The 15,820-nt window shown below is 43.5% G+C and overlaps 1 protein-coding gene across 7 annotated transcripts in view; it reads left to right on the top strand.

Moving 5' to 3' along the window:
* Deup1 (deuterosome assembly protein 1) overlaps positions 1-15,820 on the top strand; it is a 71,117-nt gene that overhangs the window by 23,249 nt on the left and 32,048 nt on the right. For all 7 annotated transcript variants that reach the window (XM_076926002.1, XM_076926007.1, XM_076926005.1 and 4 more), the window contains 4 exons: positions 1,450-1,563; positions 2,492-2,734; positions 9,613-9,758; positions 14,600-14,705. In XM_076926002.1, coding sequence (XP_076782117.1) covers positions 1,450-1,563; positions 2,492-2,734; positions 9,613-9,758; positions 14,600-14,705 — 609 coding nt within the window. The remainder of the gene's footprint in view (positions 1-1,449; positions 1,564-2,491; positions 2,735-9,612; positions 9,759-14,599; positions 14,706-15,820) is intronic.

A 15,820-nucleotide genomic window follows, 5' to 3' on the forward strand; every position in this document is an offset into this window, starting at 1 on the left:
CTGCCTCCCAACTGCGGAGATTAAAGGTGTGCACCACCCTGCCCATCCCAGTCCCTGTATTTCTTAATATTTTATTACAAGGACTTTCATCCAGTTCACACTGGCTCCAGAATCATAACTCAATCAGTTCCCAGGGGCCCAACATTCAGGTTCATTACAGTGAGAATTAGGCTTCAATGTACGTAGTTAGGAGAGGCTCAAACCCAGAGATCATAGAACTTGATAGACATCTTACTAAAGGAAGTATTTCATTTTTAATTATGGGGAGTGTATGTGTATATGAATGCTACTGGTACCTGCTGAGGCCAAAGGTACCTTGGATCTGGCATAGGTGCTGGAAACTGAACCCTCATCCTCCAAGAGAACAGTGCACACTCTTAATCACTGAGCCATCTCTCCAGCTCTTAGACCCCCGCCTCTTAAGTAGCAAGTGTGCCCGGTGACTGAATGTAGAGGATGAGAGAAAGGTAAATTGTCGGAGGCATGGGCAGGAGGTACCAGCTGATGCCAAAGGTTGCTTGACTCTCCCTTGTTACCACTTGCTCTTGCCATGCAAGTGATCTATGCTTTGAATAATGTTTAATATTTCTGTGTATGTTAAAAATTCTATAATTTCCTTTAAAAAATGGAGTACACAGGTTAGGCATACCTATTCTGAAAATTTGAAATTCCCAAATGTTCCCAAATCCCAGGATTTTGAGCAGTGACGCAATGCCACAAGTAATAACAGAGGCCACAGAGTGAGCAGCCACAACATGAGTGTGTTAAACACAGTTCACATGGTCACCTTTTAGCGGAGTGCACACAGGGTGTATCCAGCAGATGGGTGTGTGTTAAAACTTGGATGGCATCAGCAAAGCATCTCATTATGAATACGCAAATAATCCAAAATCTGAGATGAAACACCCTGGTCCCAAGTGGTTCCAATGCAGGATGGTGAGCCTACAGTAATTAAGCAAGGTACAATATTCCGGGCCTCTTCCGTGTCCCCTTCGCCCGCGAAAGAGACACGGGAGGCAGTGTTCGGGCGGTTACTACAGCGAGGCTTTATTCTTGTATCAGCAGAAGCGGAAGACCCCAGGCCCGGGAAAGGCACTGCTATATGTACCCTAGAGTGGTGTGTTCACTTCTGATTGGCTGTTCACTCATTACCCCATACTATGCCCCGGGATGGGCAGTGACTTTGGCGCACTTTTGCCTTTTGCACCTGCACAGTTAGTTGTTTACTTGTGGGAGCACAGGATGCCCGCGCCATCTTGTAATGGCGAATGTTGTCAAGGTCACCACGGCTCCTAACAGTACAATCCCATCAATCTCTTGTTTGTTTCCCTATAGATAGAGAATAGACTTATTTTTTGTTGTGATGAAGTTACACAAAAGAAAGACGTTTATTGTACTTTTAGTGACTAACAGCTTCCTATTTGCTCTCCTGCCTCCCCATTTTACAAGGAGTTCAGAGCGAAGTCGAGGGAGTGGGACAAGCAAGAGGTCCTCTATCAGACCCACCTGGTGTCGCTGGATGCTCAGCAAAAGTTACTGTCCGAAAAGTGCAATCAGTTTCAGGTAAACCACGACTATTGTCTAAATTAGAAAGCACCACCAGAAGTTGGTTACAGCCATCCTTGCCATTCAGTATGGAGTCTACTTGCTCATGGAAGTGTGAATTGAGAGGGACAGTGTCCATAGTGGGTCTGGTGACAGCACAGCCATGTGAGCACTTTGTGATCATGACTTTAGCCTCTAGGTCTGAAAGTCGAGTGCTGTTACATCATTAGACAACATGCACTTTTAGGTAGTCTGGGCAAATGCCTATAATCCCTGTACTTGTGGTGGTCACAGGCAGGAGGGCCATGAGTTTGAAGCCAGCCTGCACTGCATAACAGGATTCAGACTCCAAAACAACAACAACAAAATAAAAAAAAAAAAAGACAAAACCAAAACAAAGTATATGTGTGTGTGGTTTGTTTTACATACCCCACCCACAGGTCCTATGTACATGTTAGTGTTTTTTCACTTTCTCCTCTGGACATGATTCCCCCATGTTCCGTGCATTTGGTTTCATGCCAACTGCTTTTCCTATTGATATATAGAGGTTTTACATAGTAAGAATTCCTAAAAGCAATTATGTATTGGCAACTATTTTTTCTTCAATTTTTTTCTGGTTTTTACTTCTTTACCATTGAGACATTTTTTAACTAGTATGTAATTAAATTAATATTTTTCTTTTTATAGCTTCTAGATTTTCTTTATTGATTAATAAGACCTCTCCTACTCCACACTCCTTCCCTTCTCTATAGCTTGGCTCCAGAGTTATGCAGATCCATTTTCTCTTCACATCATCTAAAGTTGAGATCAGAAACAAGTATAACACTGGACTGTACAAGCCAAACTTCATACTAAAAGACCTTTACTAATTCTTTTATCCTTTGCCTCTGTGGAAGCTTAAATATGATATTCTTCACTCCATTAAAATGGTTGTCATATTTTTCAGAAACAGGCACAAAATTACCAAACTCAGTTAAATGGGAAAAAGCCGTGCCCAGAGGACAGCAGCCCTGAGATCCCTCGCCTGGTGTGTGAGTCGGATCCCGGCTGTGAAACCACCCAAAGAGACGAGTTCATTATCGAAAAGTTGAAGTCAGCCGTGAGTGAAATAGCACTGAGCAGGAACAAGTTACAGGATGAAAACCAGAAGCTCCTGCAAGAACTGAAGATGTACCAGAGGCAGTGCCAGGTGAGGGTCTGCGCACGCAGCTTCATCTCCAACCATTGTTGATGGGCTGTACAGATGCCGGCTTGATGGGGATCGAACAGCTACAGGACAGCCTTAGGAGGAACTGTCAACTCCAGTCAGAGCTCCCTCTCTAAGTGGTTCTCACCCAAGTAAATCCAGTAACCCAGTGGGTATGTTAGCCTCTGGAGCCTTGTAACAGCATGATGACAGTGTGTAACATTACCAGTTCATTGGAACAGCAGTCACAAACCTGGGTGCCTAAAGTGCACACTGCAGTGTCCAGCCACCACTCTTTCCCCTCCTTATTTGCAACTTTAGACTTTTGGGACAGGCATGGAGCTACCCTTTCTGGTTTATCAGTGCTTGTTCCACGCCAGTCTACTTCCTATCACTATAACAAAACACTCGAGGCAATCCATGAAGATTGAAGGTTCCTTTAGGCTCCTGGTTTGGGAGGGACCAGTTTACTTCAGGATTAAGGTAGGGCAAAATGTCATGGCAGGAGACTGGGATAGACTAAAACCTCATGTCCCACAAGCAGAGGGGAAGGAGGACAGGCTGGGGTCCCCACTGGACCTTGTCTCCCAAAGGCCCAACCACCTGGCCTGTAAAGACTTTGCAGATTAAGGCTACAGCACACAGGCCTTTGGGCAGCCATCAATATCTGATCACGAGGTTTGGTCATAGCCTCTGCTGATCATCATCAGATTGATAGACTGACAGGTGTTTACCCAGCTTTGTCTTCCTTAAGCCAGCTTTAATTTTTTTTTTCTTTCAACTTTTTAGCAATTAGCCAAGAAGTTTTGGGACAAGCACCCTTCAAAATGAGCCACTGCTAAGGCCATCCTCAGATCTTACCTGTGTGCATTCAAACACTTGAGACATCCTCTCCAGGCTTTCTCTGCTTCTACTCCACTTTCTCACCTCCAAATGTGTCTTTCTACCATTTTCTCCATCCAGTTCAGCCATCTCTCAACTCCTCAACCTGAAGCACACTACCTGGGCAGAGCCTGTTTCTCTGAGATAGTCTGCCCTGTAACTTCTACTCTTCCACTCCTGGAACAGTTCTTAGTCCTGGGCCAGCCTCCCCTTCCCCACATTACAGTGTCACATTACAGGGCTGTCCTGGAATGTCTGCATCAGCATCTGCTCTTCCCCTGAGTCCGGGAGAACACAGATCACATCGCTCCTACCTTCTCTCTTCCAGTGGCATTTCTAAGAGACCTGTATCTCCCCCATCCTGAACTCCAGCTCTTTCTGAAGAAAGACATTATTTTAACATTAACTAGAATACAGATGTAAATGAACAAACCAGATTACACTGAAAATTCTAGACACTGAAGAAGCGAGATCCTCCAGACACAGATCAGGTGTGATGGCATCTTCCCTGGTTCCACCACAGTCTAAAGATCAGTCCTGCTCTTCCTGGAGATTGGCCAGGGTCTCCTAGTATTCAGCTTGCTGATGACCCACCCTCCTGGGAAAGCTGTTTATATAACTGTTGGGTCCCAGGATCCTTTCCTTCTCTGGGATGAAGCGTTGGTCCTAGCTTCTGTCTGAAGACAACTTAAGCATACATTTCATTGCTATCTTCACTGATGGAGCCTGCCCCAGGCTCACACCCAATGAGTAAGTGAATTATTTTTTAGGTCCTTGCAAAATACTCTGCCCTGAGCTTCAGTTCAAGCTGTATGAACTGAAGAGCTTTGTGTTTTGTCTCTTCTTGGGGTCTTTTTGGCTCTGGTCCTGCCAAGTTCTTTCCCTGCAGGGCTTGGTGGGCCAGTGGGTACAAACATGAGGATCCATGGGGTTTTCCTAGCCAGACTGTCTTGCTGAATAGTGAGTGAGCTCCAGGTTCAGCAAAAGACCCTGTCTCCCTGTCTCCCCAACTCAATAAAATCAAGCAAGGTAGAAAGCAATAGAATTTACCCAGAGTCCACCCCTGGCACCTCTGCGTGTTCACATGTTCACTCTCATGCCACAGGCATACACATATATGTGCACATACGTGAACACACACACACACACTACATATATTAAAAAGCAAACCAGATTACTATGGAACATGTTCAAGAGAAAAAAGTATCTGTTGCTCTAACAAAGATATTTTTGAAAAGTAATTCAAGATTTCTCTTGGGGATAAAGCACCAAGAACCCTGCTTCTTCATGCCTCCCTGGGTCATGTCAGGAGTCACTCACGACCTGTCCTTGTGCTTTCCACATATGCCAGGAGTCCACTGTTTGTCGGTTCATTTGAAGGATTAAAACCACTGCTCCTTTCAGAGCACCAGACATGTTCCTAACTAAACAGATGGGCCTTAGATCTGTGTTTCAAAATTTGCATTTTACCAAATAAGGATAACTAGAAGTAAATAATCTTGGAACCAGAATACACATTTGAAAAACTAAGCCGTCTCTTTTTAGTCACCTGATGTTCTACATCTCTCATATGAATGCAAAAAGACAATTATTCCTATTTAAATCACTGCCATTTAATATGTTGCAGCACACTTGACGGCAGCTGTGTCTGCATCTTCTGAAGCACAACATCATTTGTCTTTCTATAGCCCTGAACTGCGTCAGCACACACAGCCCAGTGCACATGTTTATTTACTATGCTACATGCGCCCCGTGTTTCTAAGTGTGCAGTATTCCCCACTAGAGATTAATGACAAAAATAAATGGTTCTGCGTCTTTCAAACATCTGTGCTGGGAAAGTTAGTGTCATTTGCTGGTTAATATATCACTAAGAATGAGAGCAATGCTGCCCGAGAAAAGTACAATCCAGCCATGGCTCTAATTTTAATTCTGGAGTCTTTGTTATTGGTTTCCGGTCTGTTTCATTGCTTTCATTTTTGAGATAGGGTCTCATGTAGCCCAGGCTGCCCTCAGACTCCCTGTATAGTTTAAGGTTACTTTGAACTTTTCATCCTTCACTCCCTGGACAGAGATTTGGGGTGCACACCACCATTTTCAGTTTCCCAGTACATAGATAGAACTCAAGGCTTCATGGATGCTGAAGAAAGCACTGTGCCACCTAAGCCCCATAGTCACACTTGATTTAAAATCTTCTTGTAGCACATTAGAGAACTACAGAGAAATGAGAGAATTTACTGTAAATAAATGTGTGCATCAGAACATTGCCATCTAAAATGTAAGATGAAAAAAAAATTATCAAGATATCTTGGTTTTCCTAGTAAGTCGTCAGAAATCTGTGTTTATGTTATGCCTACGACACACTTACATTTCAGTACTAAATGCCTCACCTGTATTTAGATTTCATAAAATATCACAATTAAGGGAGTTTCTGGTACTTAAATTGTTCCAGGAACACTTGAGAATGCCCCAATAACAAAGTCATTTTATCAGATATTTGACACATTGCAAATAATTGATTTGACTCTCATGCAAAGTTATACCAGTTTCAAAACTACATCCTAGTTTTTAAAAATCCGTTAATTCGCATGTCAACTTGGGCTTATTGAATCCAGAGCCAAGAAGATAATTCTAGATTTGTCGATATCAACAAATCCTTCTAACTGTTCTTATGCTTTCACAGCCCATTTACAGACTGCTGTCAGCTACAATCTATTTTACCTATTTATCTGTCCAATCATTATTACCAATTTGTATAATGAGATGTTTCCATCTTAACATGCATCCTCACACCTGTGTCGCTGGATCATTAAACAGCGCCTTTCTTCTGGATGTTCATCACCACAGACAGATGTTTTTTAGTAACAGAGGACAGACTACTCTGTCAACCTGACACTTCAGGTCCCCAGCCTGGAGTTATGTGACCTTCCCATTCCTCTCCCTCAGAATGGACACACCCACTTTCTGCCTGCTGCTTTGTGTTTTAAAGCCCAGGCTGTTCCTTCTTCACCTGCATGACATAACAGATGACACTTACAATAAGGTAAACTGGTTTTTAATCAATAGACAATAATTTATTGTTTCATAAGGTAGACTGCATTTCTAGTGTATAATGTATTGTTTCATGTCTCTCTGGCTTTTGAAATTTTAACTCTATCTGGAAAATCCCTGCTGTTCAAAATAGAGAGAATTTAAGCTAATCTCAGAAGACACCATACTTAGGTCTGAAAGCATAGTAATCTGTCCCTTTCCAAATCCAGGCTGAAAGGCCCTTGGGAAGGTGTATAATTGGAGATTTGTGATTTAAGAAAAGTTACTGAGAACTCCCCTCTTTAAGTGGGATCATTGTTCATGATCACCGAAAGTAGAACCAACCCTCAATGCCTACCAACTGCTGAATAGAACAGAATATGCATAGTCACGTAACAGGATGTAGTTCAGAATGTGGTATAGCCACATAACAGGATGTAGTTCAGCCATCAACAGGAATAGATGCGATGTGGCATGGATTAGTCCTGGGAACTTGCTGGGGAAAAGAAACCAGCTACAGGAGCTGCGCGTTGTGTTTTAATTCCTAGGGAACCGTCAATACCGCCGCAGCAGACCATCCAACAGGCCACCGTCATGAGTCTGAAATAGGTCCACAGCACTGTCGAGGGATGCCAGTGTACTTGTCTGTCCATAGTCCCTCTCCTGGTCCCTCCTCCCTTCCAACAGCAGACAGACAGGCTCTGAGATCCCTTATACTCATGCAGAACTCACCTCCTTCCCTCCTGCTCTGGGAGGGGAGAAGACTGGTCTCATTGCAGGTCCTCTCACTCTGCTTTGGGCTCCTTTCTCCCCACTTCCAAGGAGCCCCGCCCACTGCTACAGCCCTTCCCTTTGCACTGCTCAAGCCTCTTGTGGACCCACAGGATCACTGGTATTCCTAGTTGTTTCAGCATAACTAGCTCCACCTCCATGGGGCAGGAGGGGAAAGGGCTCCTAATGCATCCTCCTGCTGGCTGTGCTGGGAAAACACACTGAGATGGTTTTGGTCACATGATTATCTGTCATTTACTATTATATTAATCAGAAAGGACCAGCATTGACTAGAGCTCATACCTTGTATTTTGTTCAAACTTCACTGCTTCAGGCTCACACATAGTGTGACCTGAAGTGTGTGGTTTGATTTGTTCGTTTGCTCTGTTTTCCTCCTGGGTGGTGAGCATTCTGGTGGTGATTTGGATGAAAGGTGAGGTGAAACTCTGTACGACTGAGGAAGAGTAAACACACTTTACTCAAAATGAAGCACACTGATTTACAGGTGGTGTTTTCAATTTTAAAATTATTTGACAGTTCCAAGCATGTATATAGTGAATTTTGGTCATTTTCACCCATCATCACCCTATCTCAGGCCCCTCCCCTCACACTTCCTAAGAAGCCCCCCGTCCTATTTTCATGTCTCCATATGAGTGTGTCAGTGTATGTGACTGTGTGTGTGAGATGGCGATGTTTAGTGTATGAATGTAGGTGTGTCTGTGTCAGTGTGTGTGCATATGAGTACGTGTCAGTGTGTGCATGACTGTGTGTATATGTGTGTGTATGTGTGATATGTATGCATGAATGTGGGAGTGAATCTGTGTGTGTCAGTGTGTGTGTGTATGTGTATGTCAATGTGTAAGTATATGAGTGTGTATCCGTTTGTGCAAGAGTGTATATATCAATGTGTATGACTGTGTGTGTGTATGTATAAATGTGGGAGTGTCTTGTGTCAGTATGTATATGTCAGTGTGTGTGCATATGAGTATCTATGTGTGAATGTGTGTCTGTGTGTCTGTGTGTCTGTGTGTGTATGACAGTGGGTATGTTTATATGTGTAAGACTGTGTACATGTGTGTGTGAGGGGGAGGGACTGGTGTGTATGTGTGAGGGGGTAGGAGAGTGCATATGAGTATGTGTGTGAGAGAGAAAGTGTGTGTGTGTGAGAGAGAGAGAGAGACAGACAGACAGACAGACAGACCTTGTGGGTTTCATTAAGATTGCTTGCATAAGCATGGGTGTGGACTTACTTACTGGAACATGGGCACCTTGTCTGTGGCTACACCATGGGAGAAAATGACTTCCCTTCCCCAGTAGCATTACCAAGTAGCTTCTGAAGGAGGAGTGAGGCCTCGAGAGCTTTCTCTCAACAGGCCCTATCTTGCACAGATAACCACAGCTGCTATGAGTTCCCGAGTACAATGGTGATGCCATGTCCACTAGACTTCGTGCCAAGGAACGGTTCCTTATCCTCTACCTCTTATATCCCTCCCTTCTACTGTATTTCCTGAGCCTAAAGGGGGGTGGCATAATGTTCCATTTAAGGCTGAGCATCCACTGTGACTTACTTTCAGCATTTTGACCAGTGACAAGTTTGAATTAAGCATTGCCCTCTGCAAAAAGAAGCTTTTCTGACCAAGGTCGAGAACACTACTACTAATGTATACTAATGTACAGATACAAACAAATATCTAGAAGGCAGTTTAACAATGTATCTGTTTAGTAAAGTAACAGCAGTAGCTTCTTTCCTGGGATTTATGATCTCCCCATAACCCCCCTTTTCACAGATTTACAATCCCAGGTATGAATTCCTTCCTGTGGAGCAAGCCTCAAACCGAATCACAATGTGATTGGTTTTCTCCACACCGTTCATGCCACTATTACACCAGCAGGCACATGCTGCTTGACATGTTGATAGCATTCAGGATCGTCCATTGGATAATACCATCAATGATTCTTCTCCCATGGCAGCCTGAATAGCGCATTCTGGTGCTGTGAAAGCTATCCAGCAGGGAGTAAGCTATCAGTTTGATTTCCCTGTGTCTTGCAATCAAAGTACACTTCAGCAGAAGGACCTAGTGGGCAGCCAAGAGCGATGGCAATATCCTGTGTTGTTTTAAGGGCTGGATGTTAAGTGTTTTTTTTTTTAATGTATTGTGTACCATAATTCTAAAGTAAACATCAAAAACTTATTAATGCAGGCCATGGAAGCAGGACTGTCAGAAGTGAAGAATGAGTTACAATCACGCGATGATCTCCTGAGGATTATAGAAATGGAAAGACTGCACTTGCATAGGGAACTGCTGAAAATGGGAGAATTGCAGACTGCTCAAGATAACAGGAAAAGGTAAGTTCTCATGCTGGATGATTGCAGATGAGCCTCTCAAAGCAGGACATGTGTGTGTGCAAGATATGTGTGTGGGGGATGTGTGTGTGCAGGATGTGAGAAGGATGTGTGTGTGTAAGATATATATATGATGTGTGTGTGCTCAATGTGTGTGTGTGTGCAGGATGTGTGTGTGCAGGATGTGTGTAGAATGTGTGTGTGCAGGATGTGTGTGAGGGATGTGCGTGTGCAGGATGTGTGTAGAATGTGTGTGTGCAGGATGTGTGTGAGGGATGTGCGTGTGCAGGATGTGTGTGTATACAGGATGTATTTGTGCAGGATGTGTGTAGAATGTGTGTGTGCAGGATGTGTGTGTGCAGGATGTGTGTGTGCAGGATGTGTGTGTGCAGGATGTGTGTGTGCAGGATGTGTGTAGAATGTGTGTGTGCAGGATGTGTGTGTGCAGGATGTGTGTGTGCAGGATGTGTGTGTGCAGGATGTGCGTGTGCAGGATGTGTGTGTACAGGATGAGTGTGTACAAGACATGTATTACAGGATATGTTGTGCAGGATATGTGTGTGGATTCAGGATGTGTGTGTACAGGCTGTATGTGTGCAAGACATGTCCGTACAGGATGTATGTGTGTATACAGGATGTGTGTGTGCAGGATATATGTGTGTATACAGGATGTGTGTGTGCAAGACATGTATTACAGGATGTGTGTGTGCAGGATGTGTGTGTGCAGGATGTGTGTGTGCAGGATGTGTGTGTGCAGGATGTGTGTGTGCAGGATGTGTGTGTGCAGGATGTGTGTGTGCAGGATGTGTGTGTGCAAGACATGTATTACAGGATGTGTGTGTGCAGGATGTGTGTGTGCAAGACATGTATTACAGGATGTGTGTGTGCAGGATGTGTGTGTGCAGGATGTGTGTGTGCAGGATGTGCGTGTGCATATGAGGCCTTCACATTTGAACTAGAATAAAGTTTAATTAAGTGTGTGTTTCAATAGAAACAACAGGGTAGAGCTGGTGTTTAATTATAGATTTGCAGAGACATTGGATTTATTATTCTAATTGCTTCTACCTTGTTTGCCTATAAGCCTGATGTTAACCTTTTTACTTGCTGATGGTGTGGTAACTTTGCCTCTGCACTCATGGCCTGTAGCTCCATATGAAAAGTCCTTGCTTGTCCTAGATGAATGGCTCAGTGGTTAAGAGATATTGCTGCTCTTCCAGAGGACCCTAGGTCAGTCCCCAAAACCTATGTTAGATGGTGTACAATCACTTGCAACTGCTTTTCCAGGGGAACTGATGCCTCTGTCCTCTGAAGGCAGCTGCACTCATGTACACATGAGACAGACAGACAGACAGACACATAATTTAAAATAAAATAAATCTCTTCTTAAAAAGTTATTACCAATACCAATGTTTCCCTTTTTAAGAGTAGGCACATATTGCATATCCACCAAAAAGTGGGTCTTCTGAGAATTCTCAGTATTTGAGATTTTGAAGAGATGGTCTGATTTCTAAACAATTCAGTGGAACTTTCTTCAATCAGAAAGTTAATGAAACAAATGATATGATTTTTAAATATCTGAATAGCTAAGTGATCTATTTTACTTAAAGATAATTGTTGTTGATTTTCAGGCACTAATGATCTCTTGAAAGTTGTGGGACATGGTAACATGGATAGATAGCTCAGAAGTTAGGAGCAAAGGCAGGTCTTCTGAAGGACCAGGGTTCAACTCCCAGGACTCACATGGCAGCTCATAGCTGTCTGTAGCTCTAGTTTCAAAGGATCCAATGTCCTCTTCAGACCTATGCTGGTACTACACACAGAGACATGCATGCAGGCAGAATGCCCATATACATAAAATAAAAATAAATCTTTAAAAATAGCCAATGTCAGGCTAGGCATGGTGGTGCAGGCCTCTAAATCTAAATACTAGGGAGGCAGAAGCAGGCAGATCTCTGAGTTCTAGTCCAGCCTGGTTTACATAGTGAGTTCCAGTCTATCCAGGTGCTTCAAAAGGACAAAACTAATAATGTTCAGTCCAAATGTAGTTAGTTCAGTACATGGTTCCTACATATCTGGCCAACCCAAACTCTTCCCTGTCTTCTGTCAAACTGGATGAACATTTTAGTCTCCAAACTATGTCTTTCTCGTTTGGAGGGACTCCGTCAGATCTCTTGTTCTGAGACTTAATGATGCCATGTGTTGAGGGTTACAGCATTCCACTTACTGTGTGTCAGACTCTCTGGCTTTCATCTTTCCCGCTGCACTTGTCATATCCTCTTAGTCTGGTTTCTGTGGCCGCTGCCTGTCTGGTCTGCTGTCTGGGTTTCTTTGATTTGGACCCGGCCTCCTCTCTATGGTTTACTAAGGTGAAGCAGCCAGGAGCACTGGTATGATATGATGGTTAACGATGCTTCTGTTCATTCCCCAAACCTTTCTCAATGACATTCAATTTTGTTAGCTTTCCATTCTCTTCTCTGGGGCACAAGCACCATGAGATGACATGTTTTGCACTATTAAGAAATAATTCTAATGTCCTTTCCCCAAACACGAAACCATACCTCCTTTACCCATTTGTGTTAGCATGGGCTTGTGTTCTTCACACCTGTCACATAGGAATCGCCTGTTTTCTGTTCACTCAGTGAACTTGGCAAGTTCACCACAAACCGTGGTCAGTTCAGTTATGCATCACTTGAGAATGCTTGGGAAGAATCTAGAAATGAGAACATTCTTTTCTCCCTTTCCAAATCTCACTTTGTGAGAAATGTTAAGACAACTTTGGAAATTGGTGCTTTAGAAGAATGTTAGATGAAACAGAAAACAAAGACACATGAAGTATATACTCAGATGATATGGAAAAATAATATGTAGTGTATACTCTGGTGATATAGGAAAGATAATATGTAGTGTGTTGTTAGGTGCAATAATTACAAAACAACCAATGCTATCGCCGGCTATGCTCATCGGGAGCTGCAGGCCGCAGTCTTCCTGGTTCCTGTAGTTTGCCCGCTTCCAAACCACTAGATATCTTCCCATCTATCCACCCCCTGTGACTAGCTGTCACAAATCGCCGTAACCTAGTGAAATCAAAACTCTAGAGGCTTGTAATTTATCAGTCAGATTTATATCAGTAAATTCTCAACCCACAAAATGCCCACACAATGAACTCAGAGCCAATTGATATTGATACAAGCTGCCCACCTAGATTGGACAAATTGACCTGTATTATTCCATCCCTTCTATGATATTCATAGCTACCTGTGGCTATTTAAAGCCACATGGATCAGGTTCTCCCTCTTCTTTCTCCATCTTCTCTGTCCTTCTGTCCTCTCTATCCCTATCTGTCCCCTCTCTAAAACTCTCAGCCCACATTCTTTTTCCACTGCCCAATCACAGGCTCTAGCCTTATCTTTTGCCTGCCCTCACCTGCATATAGGCAGCAATCTATAGTGTGTACTCTGATCATACAGAAAAATAATTATGTAGTGTGTACATTGATTGTACGAGACATGCGTTCGCTTGTACATACAGGGGAGAGGCTGACATTCACAAAGGCTGACAACAGTTCTTCCAAGATGAGTGCACAGCAGTGGCGTTTGCACTCTCTGGCTAAGGAAACCCGACTGTGGGAGGTGTGTGTTGGGGATGGGGTCGGGGACGAGGGTATGACAACTGTGATGGCCAGAAAGATCAATACGGCTTAGAAGTCCCTGTACCTCAAGGGCATCGCCTCGCCGTGACTCTGCACTTTTTGAGAGCTCCTTTAGTTCCAATCTCTAAATTAATTTTCTCTCCGCCATTATTGAGATTTGGAGCTGTGGTTTGCTTTTGTGTAGCTTGTGTTTTGGATATTATGAACACTCTCAGATCATCTCTGGAGAGCCACAGGTGATTCCTACTGAGTCACAGCAGGCTACAGCGGTAGCCTCACCTGACTTCTATAGTTGCCACCCCTCCCTCTTCCTGGCACTCAACTTTGTGTTTCAATGATTGTTTCTGGCTTGCCCTCTGGGAAAGTGACTCTCTCCAGCTGGGCTTCTCTGAGCATCACGTGGGGGTTGTCACAATCATGCTTCCCCTGGGAGTTTCCTCTCCCTCACTGCCCCAACCCAGCATTAACAAATGGCTACCATCCCATTTTACAAGTAAATAGCCAAAAAAAAAAAAAAAAAAAAAAAAAAAAAAAAAAAAAAGGCACATTTGGTTTCCTCCCTGGCCACATGGTCAGATGTCCTCATGTTGAGCCTTTCTGTAGACTGTATGCCCCCTCCCCCCCAACACCCCCCCCCTCTTGCAACATGTTTCTTTGCCTTGATGTATTGGGTCAGCAGTTGAGTTTATTTCCAAGGTGCCCATGCTATTTTATTACAGAACGCAGTCTTTTCTTCATGTTCAAAAATCTTATCCACAGGGGCTGGAGAGATGGTTCAGTGGTTAAGAGCTCTGGCTGCTTTTCCAGAGGTCCTGAGTTCAATTCCCAGAAACCACATGGTGGCTCACAACCATCTGTAATGGGATCCTGTGCCCTCTTCTGTTGTACAGGCATACATGCAAAGTACTCAGATACAATATATATATATATATATAACTTTTAAAATGTTTATGCTCATTTTAATATGTGGTCAAAATGCCTATTAACTGCTCCCTTTTCTCCCATCAAAACTGTATTCACTCAGAGACAGAAATACTCCCAGGACTGGAATTATTAGGCTTTGCAAATTTTATAGCTAGCAGTGTTGTCAACCATATAACAATCTGTCTCTACAGTGTTCATGATCTACACTAACAATAATTACCAGTTCACTAAGTTAAGCTTAAGTGTTGCCTGCTTTATTTGTAATTTGTAGAGCTGAGTCATCATATTCCCCTTCTACTAAAGAACCAGAAAGAAAAAGGAAGGAGTTGTTTTCAGTGGTCTCAGATCAACCCAATCATGAAAAGGAAGTAAACAAGGTAAGGAAGACAACAAGATCCATCTCCCAGCTCTAAAGTCTCTGCATAAAATTGGCTCCAATATCTTCCTTTGAAGACCCCCAAACTCAGGAGACCCTTACTCAAGTCTTGGGAAGTCGTGACCACCCACAAACTCCAAGACACCATACCTGGACGCAATTGGTAGAGGTTTATTAGGGAAGAGAGCTGGCAGCCAGCAGCCAAACTGCACACTCACACAGGAGTAGAGTTTGACAAAGCCAGTCAGTCTGAGGAGGGTTTTTAAAGGAGTAAACCACAAACCAGGGGAGTGGGAAGGGGGGTGAGGGGTTGTCAAGGATACATAACATAAAAACAGTGGAACATTTCAGAGGAACTCACCCTAAATGATTTAGAGTCATGTGAAAATCACTCTGCACACTCATTCTTCTCAAAAATGTAGTTTTACCATGTGACTGTGCCCTACCCTGTCATTACCAACTATTTCAGGTTAAATATTTCTCACTTTGTCCAGTCACAGCCCCACCTAGATGACTTGTATCTTTTTTGTGGTCAGGAATGTGTATTCCTGCTTTTGGGCTTTTCCCACCCACAGGTGGGTCTACTCCCTGAGGCTTGAGGAATGTAATCCAGCAAGTGTCCTCTGATTCAGGGATAATGTCCTCCACCCGGAATGTGTCCCGGGACAGTGAAGGCCTGAAATCTTATTTTCAGTTCCGAGTTCTGGAACTTGCATTCTTTCTGCTCAGGTCTAAGGGCAAAGAAAAAGCCTGCATATTTTTCACAAAATGGTCTTTATAATTTCTCACTCTACACCTTCATCTTCCTTTCTTTTTCCTGCTGGTATATTCTCCAAAAGTAATTATCTGCCATGCGGTTAATTCTGATATTCTATGTGAACACATATCTTCAGTTATTCTGACATGGCGGGAATTCAGTGTAGAGGTGTGCCCGTGTGTGTGTGTGTGTGTGTGTGTGTGTGTGTGTGTGTGTGTGTGTGAGAGAGAGAGAGAGAGAGAGAGAGAGAGAGAGAGAGAGAGAGAGAGAGAGCAGGCAGGCTGGTACTCAGCGCATGGATGACCTTGGGAGACTGGCCGGCCTGTGTACCTTGCCTACGGGTCTTCATCCAGGATGTG

The sequence above is a fragment of the Arvicanthis niloticus genome, chromosome 27 (assembly GCF_011762505.2).
Source record: "Arvicanthis niloticus isolate mArvNil1 chromosome 27, mArvNil1.pat.X, whole genome shotgun sequence".
Lineage (NCBI taxonomy): Eukaryota > Metazoa > Chordata > Mammalia > Rodentia > Muridae > Arvicanthis > Arvicanthis niloticus.